The sequence below is a fragment of the Podarcis raffonei genome, chromosome 3 (genome assembly GCF_027172205.1).
Source record: "Podarcis raffonei isolate rPodRaf1 chromosome 3, rPodRaf1.pri, whole genome shotgun sequence".
Classification (NCBI taxonomy): Eukaryota; Metazoa; Chordata; class Lepidosauria; order Squamata; family Lacertidae; genus Podarcis; species Podarcis raffonei.
Genome location: NC_070604.1, coordinates 103,068,742 through 103,080,909, shown reverse-complemented (window position 1 = coordinate 103,080,909; position 12,168 = coordinate 103,068,742). Strand labels below are relative to the sequence as shown.

Here is a 12,168-nt window from a genome sequence, read left to right as displayed (position 1 = left end):
CCATTCCTGTTATCTGTAGGTTAGAAGACAGAAGTTGCAATACACGTTTGTTAGAAAACAACATGGGGTGGTTGGTTGGTTTTTGCATTTGAGGTAAAGGTGATCTTGTTAGATTTCAGATGTAAAGGAAAAGTTATTTCTTAATGTGTTTAAATATGGTACTCTGTTGGTGCAATGAACCTCCATAAGCTTAGATGTACATGATTTCCATTAGTTTTAAAGTGACCACCTTACATTGATTGGGGGAAAGAGAAATGTTGAGTGAATAGGAACTGTACCAAAAGGCTTCACTTCCATGGAATCTGCCTAAGTGACATTCATGGTCTAACACTGGGAGGTCTTCAAGGGTGGCCACTGTTGGGAAGCCTGCAAGCAAGACATTAACCCCAAAGCACCCACCTGTTCATGTTCCCCAGCAACTCGTATTCAGAAGCAGACTGCCAACATCATTTAACAGCACCATCCATGAATTATCTAACACCCCTTTATAGCCATCAGTTCGCCACCACGACATCTTGTAGTAGTGAATTTGTTCCTGCAGAAGTAAACTGTGACAAAGTACTTGCTTTTAGTTGGGTGGGTTTGTGGGTGTTTCAGTGTCTGAAATGAGGATATGGGTATAGTGCATCTTTGCTCCCTGCATTGAATGTCTGAAGAGGGTTAGACTGCAATTACCGGATGAAATACAAGCGAACCTCCGCATAGAGTGCATTGCTGCGATGGAACACTTTGCACATCAGCTGATGCACAGGGACAACCCAGATACCGGTCCCCTGTTGCCATTATGGCATCAAGTGATTGATAGGTGGGTGGTCCCACCAGCACCTGTCAACATTGACCTGTGGGGGTGGAGGAGATAAAGATCTGCCACACTGGGCCAGAAAGGTTCTCAGTCCACTTAAAAACCTCTCCTGAGTGCTACAAGTGAAGTCTGAGAGGCTGCACTACATACCACTCAAATCCCCAGTTCCACATTTCTGTTGTTTGTGTCCAAAATCAGATATCTACAGTTATGGCTTATACTCTTTTGAGTGCAAAAAAAAAGAGGTCAGTGTTTCTTGCCTTCTTTTTATAGATTGCTATTTGCTCTGCCATATGCCCCATGTATGACAAACTGTTCCTTTGAAAACATACATTTTGCTACCACACTGCATATTTCTTCAGACACTCTCTCTCTCTCTCTCTCTCTCTCTCTCTCTCTCTCTCTCTCTCTCTCTCTCTGTGTGTGTGTGTGTGTGTGTGTGTGTGTAGTTGTAGTTGTCCCTCATAGAACAGTTGTTTATTTTGAGTTTTGGCAATTCTTTGAAAAGCAGGATAGAATAAAGGATGTGCTGGGATTTCTGCTTGGTTTCCTTTTGCCATTCATCGGTAGAGTGATAAACTTTATTTGGATCTATGAGAATTTGACAAGGAAGCATTAAATGCTTTGTGTGTTCTTAGTGGGGTTTTGAATTAGTTCTTCTTCACGGATGTCTCCGGTATCTGCTTATAAAGTAATTCAGTGTGTTCCTGTGTATACATTCTCTGCAAAGCGGAGTAGGCTGATACTTGGAGGTTTTCGCATTGACAGAGTGTCTTAAGCTCTTTCTTAGGGGTGGGAAACAGTATGCATTTTTTACACATGCAAGGATGACATCTGTGAGCATAAACTAAAATATTGTCTGACATACTTGATTTTTTTTAATCAAGGTTTTATTTTATTTTTTTAAAGAAACTCTGTAGTTTCCAACATGGGATAGACACTTGACTTGTCAGGTCTGTCACAGAAACTTTTTTTGAGTTTAACTTTTGTCTCTTGAGCACTGGCTGTCTGTTGCAGAGAAAGCCTTTTATAAAATAGAGAGATTGAAATCAGTCCTTTTGTATGCATAAGTGTAGGTAATTATACTTTAAAGAGAACTTGCTTTGTACATTTTAATTTTTATAAAGAAACGAGCAGTTATCTCCCTGACACCTTATTAAATGTATAATTAACCTTATGATCCCTAGCTCACTTGTGAATGCTTGGCAGAATAATTGGAGAGGAATAGTGTGTCGTCCCCCCCCCGCTTTTTTCCCTTTCTTTCTTTCTTTCTTTCTTTCTTTCACAGTCCTAAATCTCTTTTCTGTGGGATGTTAAAGCATTTGTTCATTTTCTCCCTCCTTTTTGAGCAAGCCTAATGCTTATTGTGCCAAGGACAGAAAAAGAAAGGGAGGAATTGCCTTGGCACCCCATTTGTTTTCCTTTCTGCAGGTTTTTAATAAGTGGTCGACTATTAAGGCCTTTGGTAATAATAATATAGTGCTGGTTATTGTGAACCTTTCTAATTGGAAGTTTTCACCTTCAGTAGTTTTATTTATCAAGAGCCTACAGTTGCTTTTGCTCATTTAATTCTCTCTGTCTCTCTCTTTCCCCCTCCCTTATTTCTTCCTTTCAAGAGATGCAGTGCAATAGGTGAACAAAAAAAGATTCTGGTGGCTTTCCTTGCAAAGACAACCCATCAAGCAGGACAGGTATGTCAGCTCTCCCCCCCCCCCATATTTTTCTAGCATCTTCACTAGTCAAAGCTCTCTGTCAAGGATGTTGCCATAGAACCTGACTCTGTGCTTTCACAGTCATCAACTCTGAAAAGGGGGACAAGATCTCCTCTTGTGTATCTAGGGAAATTGGTTGATGGTGACACTCCCAAATTGTTCAATTAATTGCGAGGCCTACAGCCTTGCCACTTAATCTTTAAATGAAAGCCGAGGGTCTCTAAATTCCAACAAGAGGACATAATTAAACCACATATTCCCATTGGGCAAATAATGGCTATCATGATGGGTTCATCAGAACCTATGAAGAGTCAGCTGGATCAGGCCCACCTGGTCCAACATACTGTTCTCACAGGGAGTGAAAAGAGGAAAAGCTTTTTTAATTTTTTTAATGAATTCTTTAATATGAGAAAGGGAGGGGAGTTCTTTTCAACAGTGCATTTTTGTTATTTATAAGACCCGCATTTTGGAAAACGGTGCATGAAATATTTATTTGGTAAGTGGTATTCTGCTTAAGTGCCAGTAATTGCCCTGTTCCAGAAATGTGCATGAAACTTGAAAACTACATATTTGCTTCTTCTGTAGCAGAATTCGCATGCCAAGCTTCTAAGGACACAATCCACTGAGAACTTACTTTGCATAAGCTCCATTAAAAGAGTAGAAGCTACACTGACCACAGTACTTCTCTCTAGTGGGTTCTGTTGTATAGAGCAAACAACAGAATAGGAGATCAGTAAAACAGAAGAGTACAAAAAACAGGTCATTGTGAGACAACTTCATATCTTTCTTCCACTGCATTAATATTGCATGGCACGTCATAGGATAGCAGTCACAAAACAGACATGAGAAGAGCCTGCTGGTTTGGGCTAATAGCCGATCGGCTCCAGCATCTTGTTCTCACATCAGCCAACCAGATGCCTACGAGAAGCCTGCAATCAGGACCCTGACCATGCCTCTGACCATGAAGGCAGAGCATAGTCATTGTGGTTAGTTAATGGCTTTTTCTTCCATGAATTTGTCTAATCCTCTTTCAGAGCCATCCAAGTTGCTGGCCATCACTGCCTCCTGTGCGAATGAGTTTCATAGTTCAATTATACATTGCATGAAGAAGTAGGGTTTTTTTTGTCTGTCCTGAACTCAACATTCTGCTTCATTGGATTTCCATGAGTTCTGAGGTTATGGTGGGGAGACTTTTCTCAATCCAATTTCTCTGTACTAAACAGAATTTATAACTCTTCTCTCATGTCACCTCTTACTCACTATTTCTCTAAAGTGCCCCAAATGCTGTACCTTTCTTCATAACAGGAGTTGCTCCACTCCCTTGATCATTTTGGTCCATCACCACCAGTTCAGATCCCATGAGTGTATACTTTTTAATTAAGACCCCCCCAAAAAAACACCCACAACAACAATGTACATCACTTTACACAGGTTTGGAATTGCAGTTGTCATTTTACTGCCCATTCACTCAGTTTGGAGAAGTCCTTTCAGGCCTCTTCACAGTCTCTTTGTTTTAACAACCCTGAATAATTTGGTATCATCAGCAAACTTGCCTACATCCCTGTTCACCCCTAACTCTAGATCATTTATGAACAAGTTAAAAAGCACAGTCCTTGGGGCACTCCACCTGCTATGTCCCTCCATCAGGAATGCTTCCCATTTGCTCTTGCTCCCTGCTTCTTGTTACATAACCAGTTCCTGATCCACAAGAGGCTCTCCCTTCTTATCTCATGACTGCTAAGCTTACTCAGGAGTCTTTGGTGAAGTACCAAGTCCAAGTGCACTTTGTCAACCAGATCAGCTCTAGATGTTTGTTGACAGGCCCCAAATGAACTCTTAGTGAGACAGAACTTCACCTTGCAAAAAGCCATGCTGATTCTGCTTCAGCAAGGCTTGTATGCTTGGTTATTATATCTCAAATAATGCTTTCCACCAGCTTTCCTGTAATTTCCAGGATCCCTTTTAAAAAATTGGCGCCACTTTCCAGCCCTTAGGTACAGAGACCAGTTTTAGGGAAAAGTTACAAATTTTTTTTGTTAGAAGGTAAGAAATTTCGCATTTCAGGTCTTTGAGAACTCTTAGGTGGATACAATTTGGGACCAGCAATTTGTTGGTTTTATCTCTTGATTCCTCAATTCCTGACTCCCCTCCTGAAAACGTTGGTTTAGTTGCTGGGATTTGCCCTGCATTCTCCACTGTGAAGACATGTGCAAAGGATTTGCTCAGCTTCCCTGCAATCGACTTATCCTCCAAGGGTCTAACCATCTCTCTAGCCAGTATTTAAATAATTTTCTTGTTGATTTATTTCTGCCGTCATGATGGCACTCGATTAGGTAACATCCCTTGTCCCATGACAAGGCAGGAGCAAAGGATTCTGGGAAGTTTTTCTTTCCTGCCTTCTTGAGAGCAGTCAACCTTTTATCTCCTGAAAATCCTGCCAGACATATCCCTCTAGGTCGTGACCATAGCATATTCTTTTCCCTTAGTCCTTGATTCTTATGAACAAGCGCTTTCTCCTTTGATATTATATAACAAAAGTCTGCTTCTGTGCCTCTCATTTTTTCTAGGTTCAGAAAATCAAGACATTGTTGGATCTAGTTCCTGACTTCACAGATAGGAAGATGGTTTGCTCTTACCTTATGAAATGCCATGGTAAGATGCCACGTGTTTTATTTCAGACTGTTTGCCAACACGTATAAATAATAATAATAATAATAATAATAATAATAATAATAATAATAATAATAATTTATACCCCGCCCTCCCCGGCCACAGCCGGGCTCAGGGCAGCTAACACCAATAAAATTACAATAAAACATAATGGGGGGGGACAACAACCCCAGTTTATTAAAATACGGCTTACAATACAATTTAAAATGCAGCCTCATTTTGATAGTAGCCCATAAATCAAAATCATAAGGGGAGGGAAACATAAGGGTCAGACTGAGTCCAAACCACAGGCCAGGCGGAACAGCTCTGTCTTGGAGGCCCTGCGGAAAGATGTCAAGTCCCGCAGGGCCCTAGTCTCTTGTAACAGAGTGTTCCACCAAGTCGGGGCCAGTACTGAAAAGGCCCTGGCCCTAGTTGAGACCAATCTAACCACCTTGCGACTTGGGACCTCCAAAGTATTGTTATTTGTGGACCTTAAGGTCCTCCACGGAGCATACCAGGAGAGGCGGTCCCGTAGGTATGAGGAATTAAAATTTGAGCATTTGGAACTTAATAGTCAAAGCTGGAGGTCTTTAGAAAGTAGATGTTTTAAGGATTGTTCAGGGCACAAATTTTTCTATGAGAGCTAGGACTCCTAGCCAATGACAAACTACATAAAAGTGATATTGGTGAAGTTTACCTAGTAGCTGATGATGTGGAGCAAACAAAGAAAACAACATTTTAACAAACCTGTAAGGAAGGCACAGCTCAATGGTAGCTCATAGGTCAGCACTGTGTATATATAAATGCCGTGTCTCCTTGGCAACCCAATTGGTCCTGGGCGGTGGGGATACTTAAATGCTTCTTTTTTATCAGTTGGTTAAAAAAAAGCTAACATGCTCAAATTCACCCAGTACAACATGGTTTCCTTCTGGGGAAAGCCACATGGGAGCCCAGTTGACATTTCACCTTAGTAAGGAGGCAAAGAGCAAACCTTGTTGAAATCTTTATATCATTTTAACAATTTCATTTCTTTTTCTCCCTAATTCAGATTTCTGTACAGGAGACGGGGGAATGGGGGGGGTCATTGGATTGGATCCAGGCTGAGTTTCTTGAACTTGGTTCCCATTGAAATCAATCAGACAAATTTGCAACTTCTCATTGGTTTTCATGGGAAATAATTTAGTCTGGATTCAGCCCATGAGGTGTATGCCAAACAGTAGCATTATTAAAGGGAGGGGTGCTTGAGGTGATACTTCTGTTGCAATTTTACTAAGGTATATGAAAGATGGAGATATTAGACTCTAGAACCAAAAGGATGCCTACTTTATTTTTCAAAGCTAGTTGAATTTGTGGGGTTTTGTTCTGCCTTCTCATCAGGTATATAAAACCCTGAGACTGTGTCCAAGGCTGGTAAGGGAAAAAAGAAAGAAAAACCCAAATTGTTAGTCTTCCAAGAATAAAGAAATACTATGAAAACGTCTCAGTTGTGCGGTCCATTAAACATAATCTCACTGTTACATCTTCCTTTTATTGTTTTTTCATACAATAGATACTTCTATTTTAAAGAAATGGGAAGTTAACAATTTCTATTATACCTTCATTAAACCATCACTTTGCGCAGGTTCTGAAGCCTCCCACAGTTGGAAAGCGACTCATCCACTTGCAGCTGTGAGTGGGAAGCTTTTCCTTGACAAATGGAGGGGTCTGAAACATGCATCTCTACAGATTATAAGCTTTTTATTTTTCCCCATGTATAGCATTAAGTAACTCTTATTAGGAAGGCAGGTACCAGAAAGGTAAATGAAATGAAAATCAGTACAGCAAAAAGACCTGCTTAGTGGCTCTGTCACTCAAGCAAGCAGGAGAGCAGGGGTTTTTTGCTGTCACGGGTCTCTACTGTGGGGGGGGGAGTAGCAATTGGCCACCCCAATTTGCACGCTCTGCTTACAAATAAATCTCAGGTTCAGTCCCCTTCCATGTCCAGGTAGGGCTGAGGAAGATTCCTGTCTGAGCCCCTGGAGGGCCACTGGCAGTGAGAGTGGGGAATATTGAGCTAGATGGACAAGAGTCAGTGTAATTCCGCTTCCCATGTTAACAGATGATGATGATGATGATGATTTATTTACACCTCAACCATCTGGCTAGGAAACTCCCAACAGAATATTAAAAGCACAGTCAAACGTCAAACATTAAAAGCTTCCCCAAACAGGGTTGCCTTCAGATGTCTTCTAAAAATCAAATAGTTGTTTATTTCCTTGACATCTGATGGGAGGGCGTTCCACAGGGAAGGTGCCACCACCGAGAAGGCCCTCTGCCTGGTTCACATGTAAAGCAAATCCTGGCTCAGTGATTCATAGACTAGCTTTAGCGAAGTGACCATCTTGTGTGCTCCCCTCTCCTGGGTGGTTAGGAAAAGGACATTGGCAGAGTTTGGCTTCCTTTTTGCAGAATCCTGACCATTACATTCAAAACCAGGAGTTGCAGTTTAAAACAAGTAAGTTTTGTAACAAACCAGCATCACACCCTGGGTTACAAAGCTGCCTTGTGAGATCAACCTTTGGTTTGAATGTAATAGCACATCTGGATTCTACAAAAAAAGAAACTAAACTCTGCCAAAGCCCTCTTCCCAACTGCGCAGGAGGAAAGAGATGCATGCAAAATGGACAATTCACTAAGGCTAGTCCATGGGTTATTCCTAAGCTATGATTTGTGTTAAATGTGAACACAGTTCTGTTAACAAAGGAAGTTGAGTTACACTGTATTGGTATAATGCTCGTATTCTGTAAAAGTGAACAAGGTTCTGCCAAAGTCCTACCAGCTGTGGGGGGCGGAGTAGCATTGGGGAAGGTGCAACCCACATGCTTCACTCAAGCTCATGGGTAGGCAAACTAAGGCTCGGGGGCCGGATGCGGTCCAATCGCCTTCTCAATCCAATCCACGAACGGTCTGGGAATCAGCGTGTTTCTACATGAGTAGAATGTGCGCTTTTATTTAAAATGCACCTCTGGGTTATTTGTGGGGCATAGAAATTCGTTCATATTTTTTTTCCCAAAATATAGTCCGGCCCCCCACAAGGTCTGAGGGACAGTGGACCGGCCCCCTGCTGAAAAAGTTTGCTGACCCCTGTGTCAAGCTTGTCCACATATGACAATTTAACAGCCAATCAAAAGAATTTGAGCATATGTGTCACCTTCGGGATCACCCGTATTTTTTGCACCATAACACTCACTTCTTTCCTCCTAAAAAGTAAGGAGAAATGTCTGTGCGTGTTATGGAGGGAATGCCTACAGGTGGCATGCCTACGGATTTTCCTCCTCTAAAAACTACGTGCGTGTTATGGTTGGGTGCGTGTTATAGAGCGAAAAATACGGTATTTCCTTTTTCCTTGTTTAAGTAGCTTGCAAGTCTGTGGCCTTCAGCTCAAGGCTGTCAGTAGGATGTTATTACTATTTCTAATGTAATCAGTTAGTGATCTAAACAAATTAAGGTAGTGAGCATACTTCAAAGCATAACTGCAAGTGATGAGGGTATCCTCAAAGACGGAGGTAGTTAATAAAGTGCAAGAATTTAAGTTTAATGATCAAAAGCTGCTGCTCATGACCCAAAGGGACACTCAGTCTTTAGCATTTTTCCCTTGCAGAATTAGGGAATGTGGAGCTCTCACTCATTGACTAATGCCACAGACCTAGGAATGGCTTCATGAAGGAATAAATTCAGGACCCCTCAGGACTGTGGGCAATGCAGGTTTAAAGGGTATATTGACACTGATCTCAAATGAGCTTTGTCTGTTTCATTTGCGCCAGTCTCTTACTATTCAAATGAACACTAAGAAAGCTGCATGCGGAAAAGTAAACTGTTACCTTAGAATGATAATTGGAAGAGGAAGCTACCACTTTCCCCCCTCAAACTTGGTGCAAGGAGTTGGCTTATCTCTGCCTGTTGGCTTATTCTTTGCAGCGGGAGCCGCAAGAGTCCTCAGACTTGCCATCGCTGCTTGTCATCCCCAGAAATTCATCAAGGGGCAAATTTACTCTGCAGTTGTGAAGCTTTTATTCATTTTATCGCAGTAATTCATAGATTAAAGCCAGCATCTCTCTCTACTTCAGGTCTACTTGGTTGGAAATTATTGCAGAGCAACACATTTGAGTCTTTATGAATTGAGTGGAACTAGAAATTTCTGGCATAATGCATTCTGGTTGATTGGTAAACTGTTTCATCTCCTGTAATGGTTTCTTCTGTATATATCTTTTTTTTCTCTCCCCTCCTTAGCATTAGATAAGGATGTGGCTTCAGCAAAAGCTCTGTATGATGAAATGAAAGCTGAGAAATTGCACCCAGATGAGCTATTTCTGAAACGTTTGGCAGTTCTCCTTAAGAATGCAGGAGAGCCTGTTCCTTTCACTGAACCTCCTGTGAGTGTTTACTGATTTTTCAAAGAAATACCTCTGGAAGTGTGTGTGTGTGTGTGTGTGTGTGTGTGTGTGTGTGTGTGTGTGTTGCTAATAAAACAAGTGGCATGCTTAATTACTCTGGGATTAAGGCTTCACAGAAAACCCTCAGAGGAGTCTACAAATGAAGTGCTGTGTATATTGTGGCATTGTGTTAATCTGGCGTTAGACTTGACTGGTGGGAGAAGGAAGCCTTCTGGGGCTATTGTGTTTAAAGTATAAGATCATTACTGGGCATTCATGTTGAGGTGTGAGTTTATCAAGCATCCTTGGAGTGCTTTATCTCTGGCATTTAAACTTTAAATGATTTCCGCATGCTTTAGTTCAGAACGGGTTTAGGTGTTAGCTAATTGCTAGTTTTTAAACATGAACATTCCCCCCTCCCTCCAAACAGCATTTGTAAGGATGAAAATGTAAAACATAGGAACTAATTTTCTCAGGCAGGTTGACTTTATCTTTCGTAATTTTGCCAACAAAAAACACAAACCTTGGCCCCTCTGTAAATCTGCTTAATTGAGGGGAACAAATGCATTAAAACTGTGGAAATAACTTCTTCAGTATGTTACTTTAGAAGGAGAATCTACAAAAGCCAAGTAGCAATGAGTTCATGTAAGTTGCAATTAGTAGTGGTTTGTGGTTAGAGCTAGGTTATCTACAAGACATGTTCAGGAGGTTCATAATATTCTGCAGCAGAAAAAAAATCTAAACTTTTCATGCCTAAGGGGGCTCATTTATGGTCTATGACAGTGCTGACTAGGACTGATGCAAGTTACAGTTCAAAATATTTATAGAGGGCACCTGGTTGGCAAAGGCTGCTCATATTCACAAGGGAATTTATATGGAAGGTATGTATCACTGTTGTTGAAGTTTAAGTTAGTCTTCCTCAAGTTGTGTGGACTCAAGTTCTTCTTAAGCCATTGGTCTTCTCCTTTTTTTTTTTTTTCTTGATCAGCGTTAGGAAAACAGGTGTAGAACAGTTAGGTATTCGTGGGTTGGGTTGATGCACAAATTGCTTAGCATATACACTAAAATACTAGTTTGTCTCCTAACTTTCTTTTCTTCCTCTGATCTGCTGTAGGAGAGCTTCCAGTTCTACGCAGAAAAACTTAGGACAGAACGACAGGGACATTCTTCATCAGATGAAGATTAACCTTTTAATGCTTCCGTTTCTGCTAGTAATATTATGACTGTGAAATACTGTTTTTAAATGTATTATTGTCAGGGGGGGAAATAAAATTGAAAGTCGGATTCTTCACTGTATAATTGTATAAAATCATCTGACACTAAGCAGTTTCATTTTTTCCCCCCTGAAGCAATTTTATATAGTTTGCTGGACCTGCTAAAGTGACTGTAAAAGATTGTTGCTTCATGCAGGGCCATGTGTGATCAGTGTACCCATTTGCCATCGCGCCCTGCATACCGACACATACAGCCCCCGAAACAGTTCTAGGTATGTGGTATGGTGACCTGAAATTTGCAGAATAAATTCATGTGAAGTGTATTTGTATGCACTGTTTGCTTCAAAAATTATGAAATTATTGAACAAAAGCAGGGAATTGATTAAAAGGGGAAGGAAGAGCACAGAGATTTGGTTTGAGTGATAGCCATGGGCCTCAAAGCAGCAAACGGCAGTAGACATGGGTCAGGGTGTGTATATCCCCAGAAACGTTCTGATCCTTGAAAATCCAGGATGTTTTCTGGAGTTCAGGTTTTCCAAGCTTTTCACAGCAGCCATTAGGGATGAAATGAACACTGATATCCTGCCAAGTTCAGCATCAGCAATCAGATTTCATGCTTCTCTTGGCTCCTGCGGAGGTGCAGAATTCGCATAGCCCCAGACCACGTGGGTGTGTTGACAGTCAAAGCCTTCAGGCTTTGCAGAAAGCCTTAATTGAGATGTATATTTTTCTGTGAAAACATCAGTCTTTTAGCATATGATTGCTTTTCAGAAAGCCCATAATCTTCATAGCCACTGCACCACTGTACATCGAAGCTCTGCGTAGGTTTTATTTTACTTGTAAATACTGCATAGAAATTGGGGAAACAGCAGGAGATAATGGATAATTTGGTTTCAGCCAATTGATATTTGCTCTTCTCTTTGTCAGATTTTTGGACAATAGACCATATCTTTGAGCGATCGATATTAAGTTTGTTTGCGGTTAATTATACCCATCTTATGCAAACAAATAAACTTGCAAATGTTCCAGTTTTCTTTGTGTATAAAACATACTGCATTTTTTCCTACGTGTTTTTCCCCTTTCACAATGGAGAAGTAAGGAAAAAGACACTTTCAGGAGCAAACATACTAAAGGTTTCTTCACTTGGCTGCCTCTTTCTAGACTTTCTCCAGCACTTTTGGTGTTCAGTAGCCACTGTGGGTAGGATACACTGCGGAGAGGTGCAGGCTGATTTTGTAAGCTAAATATATCAATCTCAGGGTCATAGGTTGGAGCCCCACGTTGGGCAAAAGATTCCTGCATTTCAGGGGGTTGAACCAGATCAAGGTTTCCCAAACTTGGGTCTCCAGCTGTTTTTGGACTACAATTCCCATCAT

The 12,168-nt window shown here is 41.1% G+C and overlaps 1 protein-coding gene across 1 annotated transcript in view; it reads left to right on the top strand.

The window, feature by feature from the left end:
- LRPPRC (leucine rich pentatricopeptide repeat containing) overlaps positions 1 to 11,824 on the top strand; it is a 117,596-nt gene extending 105,772 nt beyond the window's left edge. The window contains exons 35-38 of the mRNA XM_053383343.1: positions 2,419 to 2,493; positions 5,082 to 5,166; positions 9,436 to 9,578; positions 10,693 to 11,824. Coding sequence (XP_053239318.1) covers positions 2,419 to 2,493; positions 5,082 to 5,166; positions 9,436 to 9,578; positions 10,693 to 10,764 — 375 coding nt within the window. The 3' untranslated portion in view covers positions 10,765 to 11,824. The remainder of the gene's footprint in view (positions 1 to 2,418; positions 2,494 to 5,081; positions 5,167 to 9,435; positions 9,579 to 10,692) is intronic.
- The last annotated feature ends 344 nt before the right edge of the window (positions 11,825 to 12,168 follow it).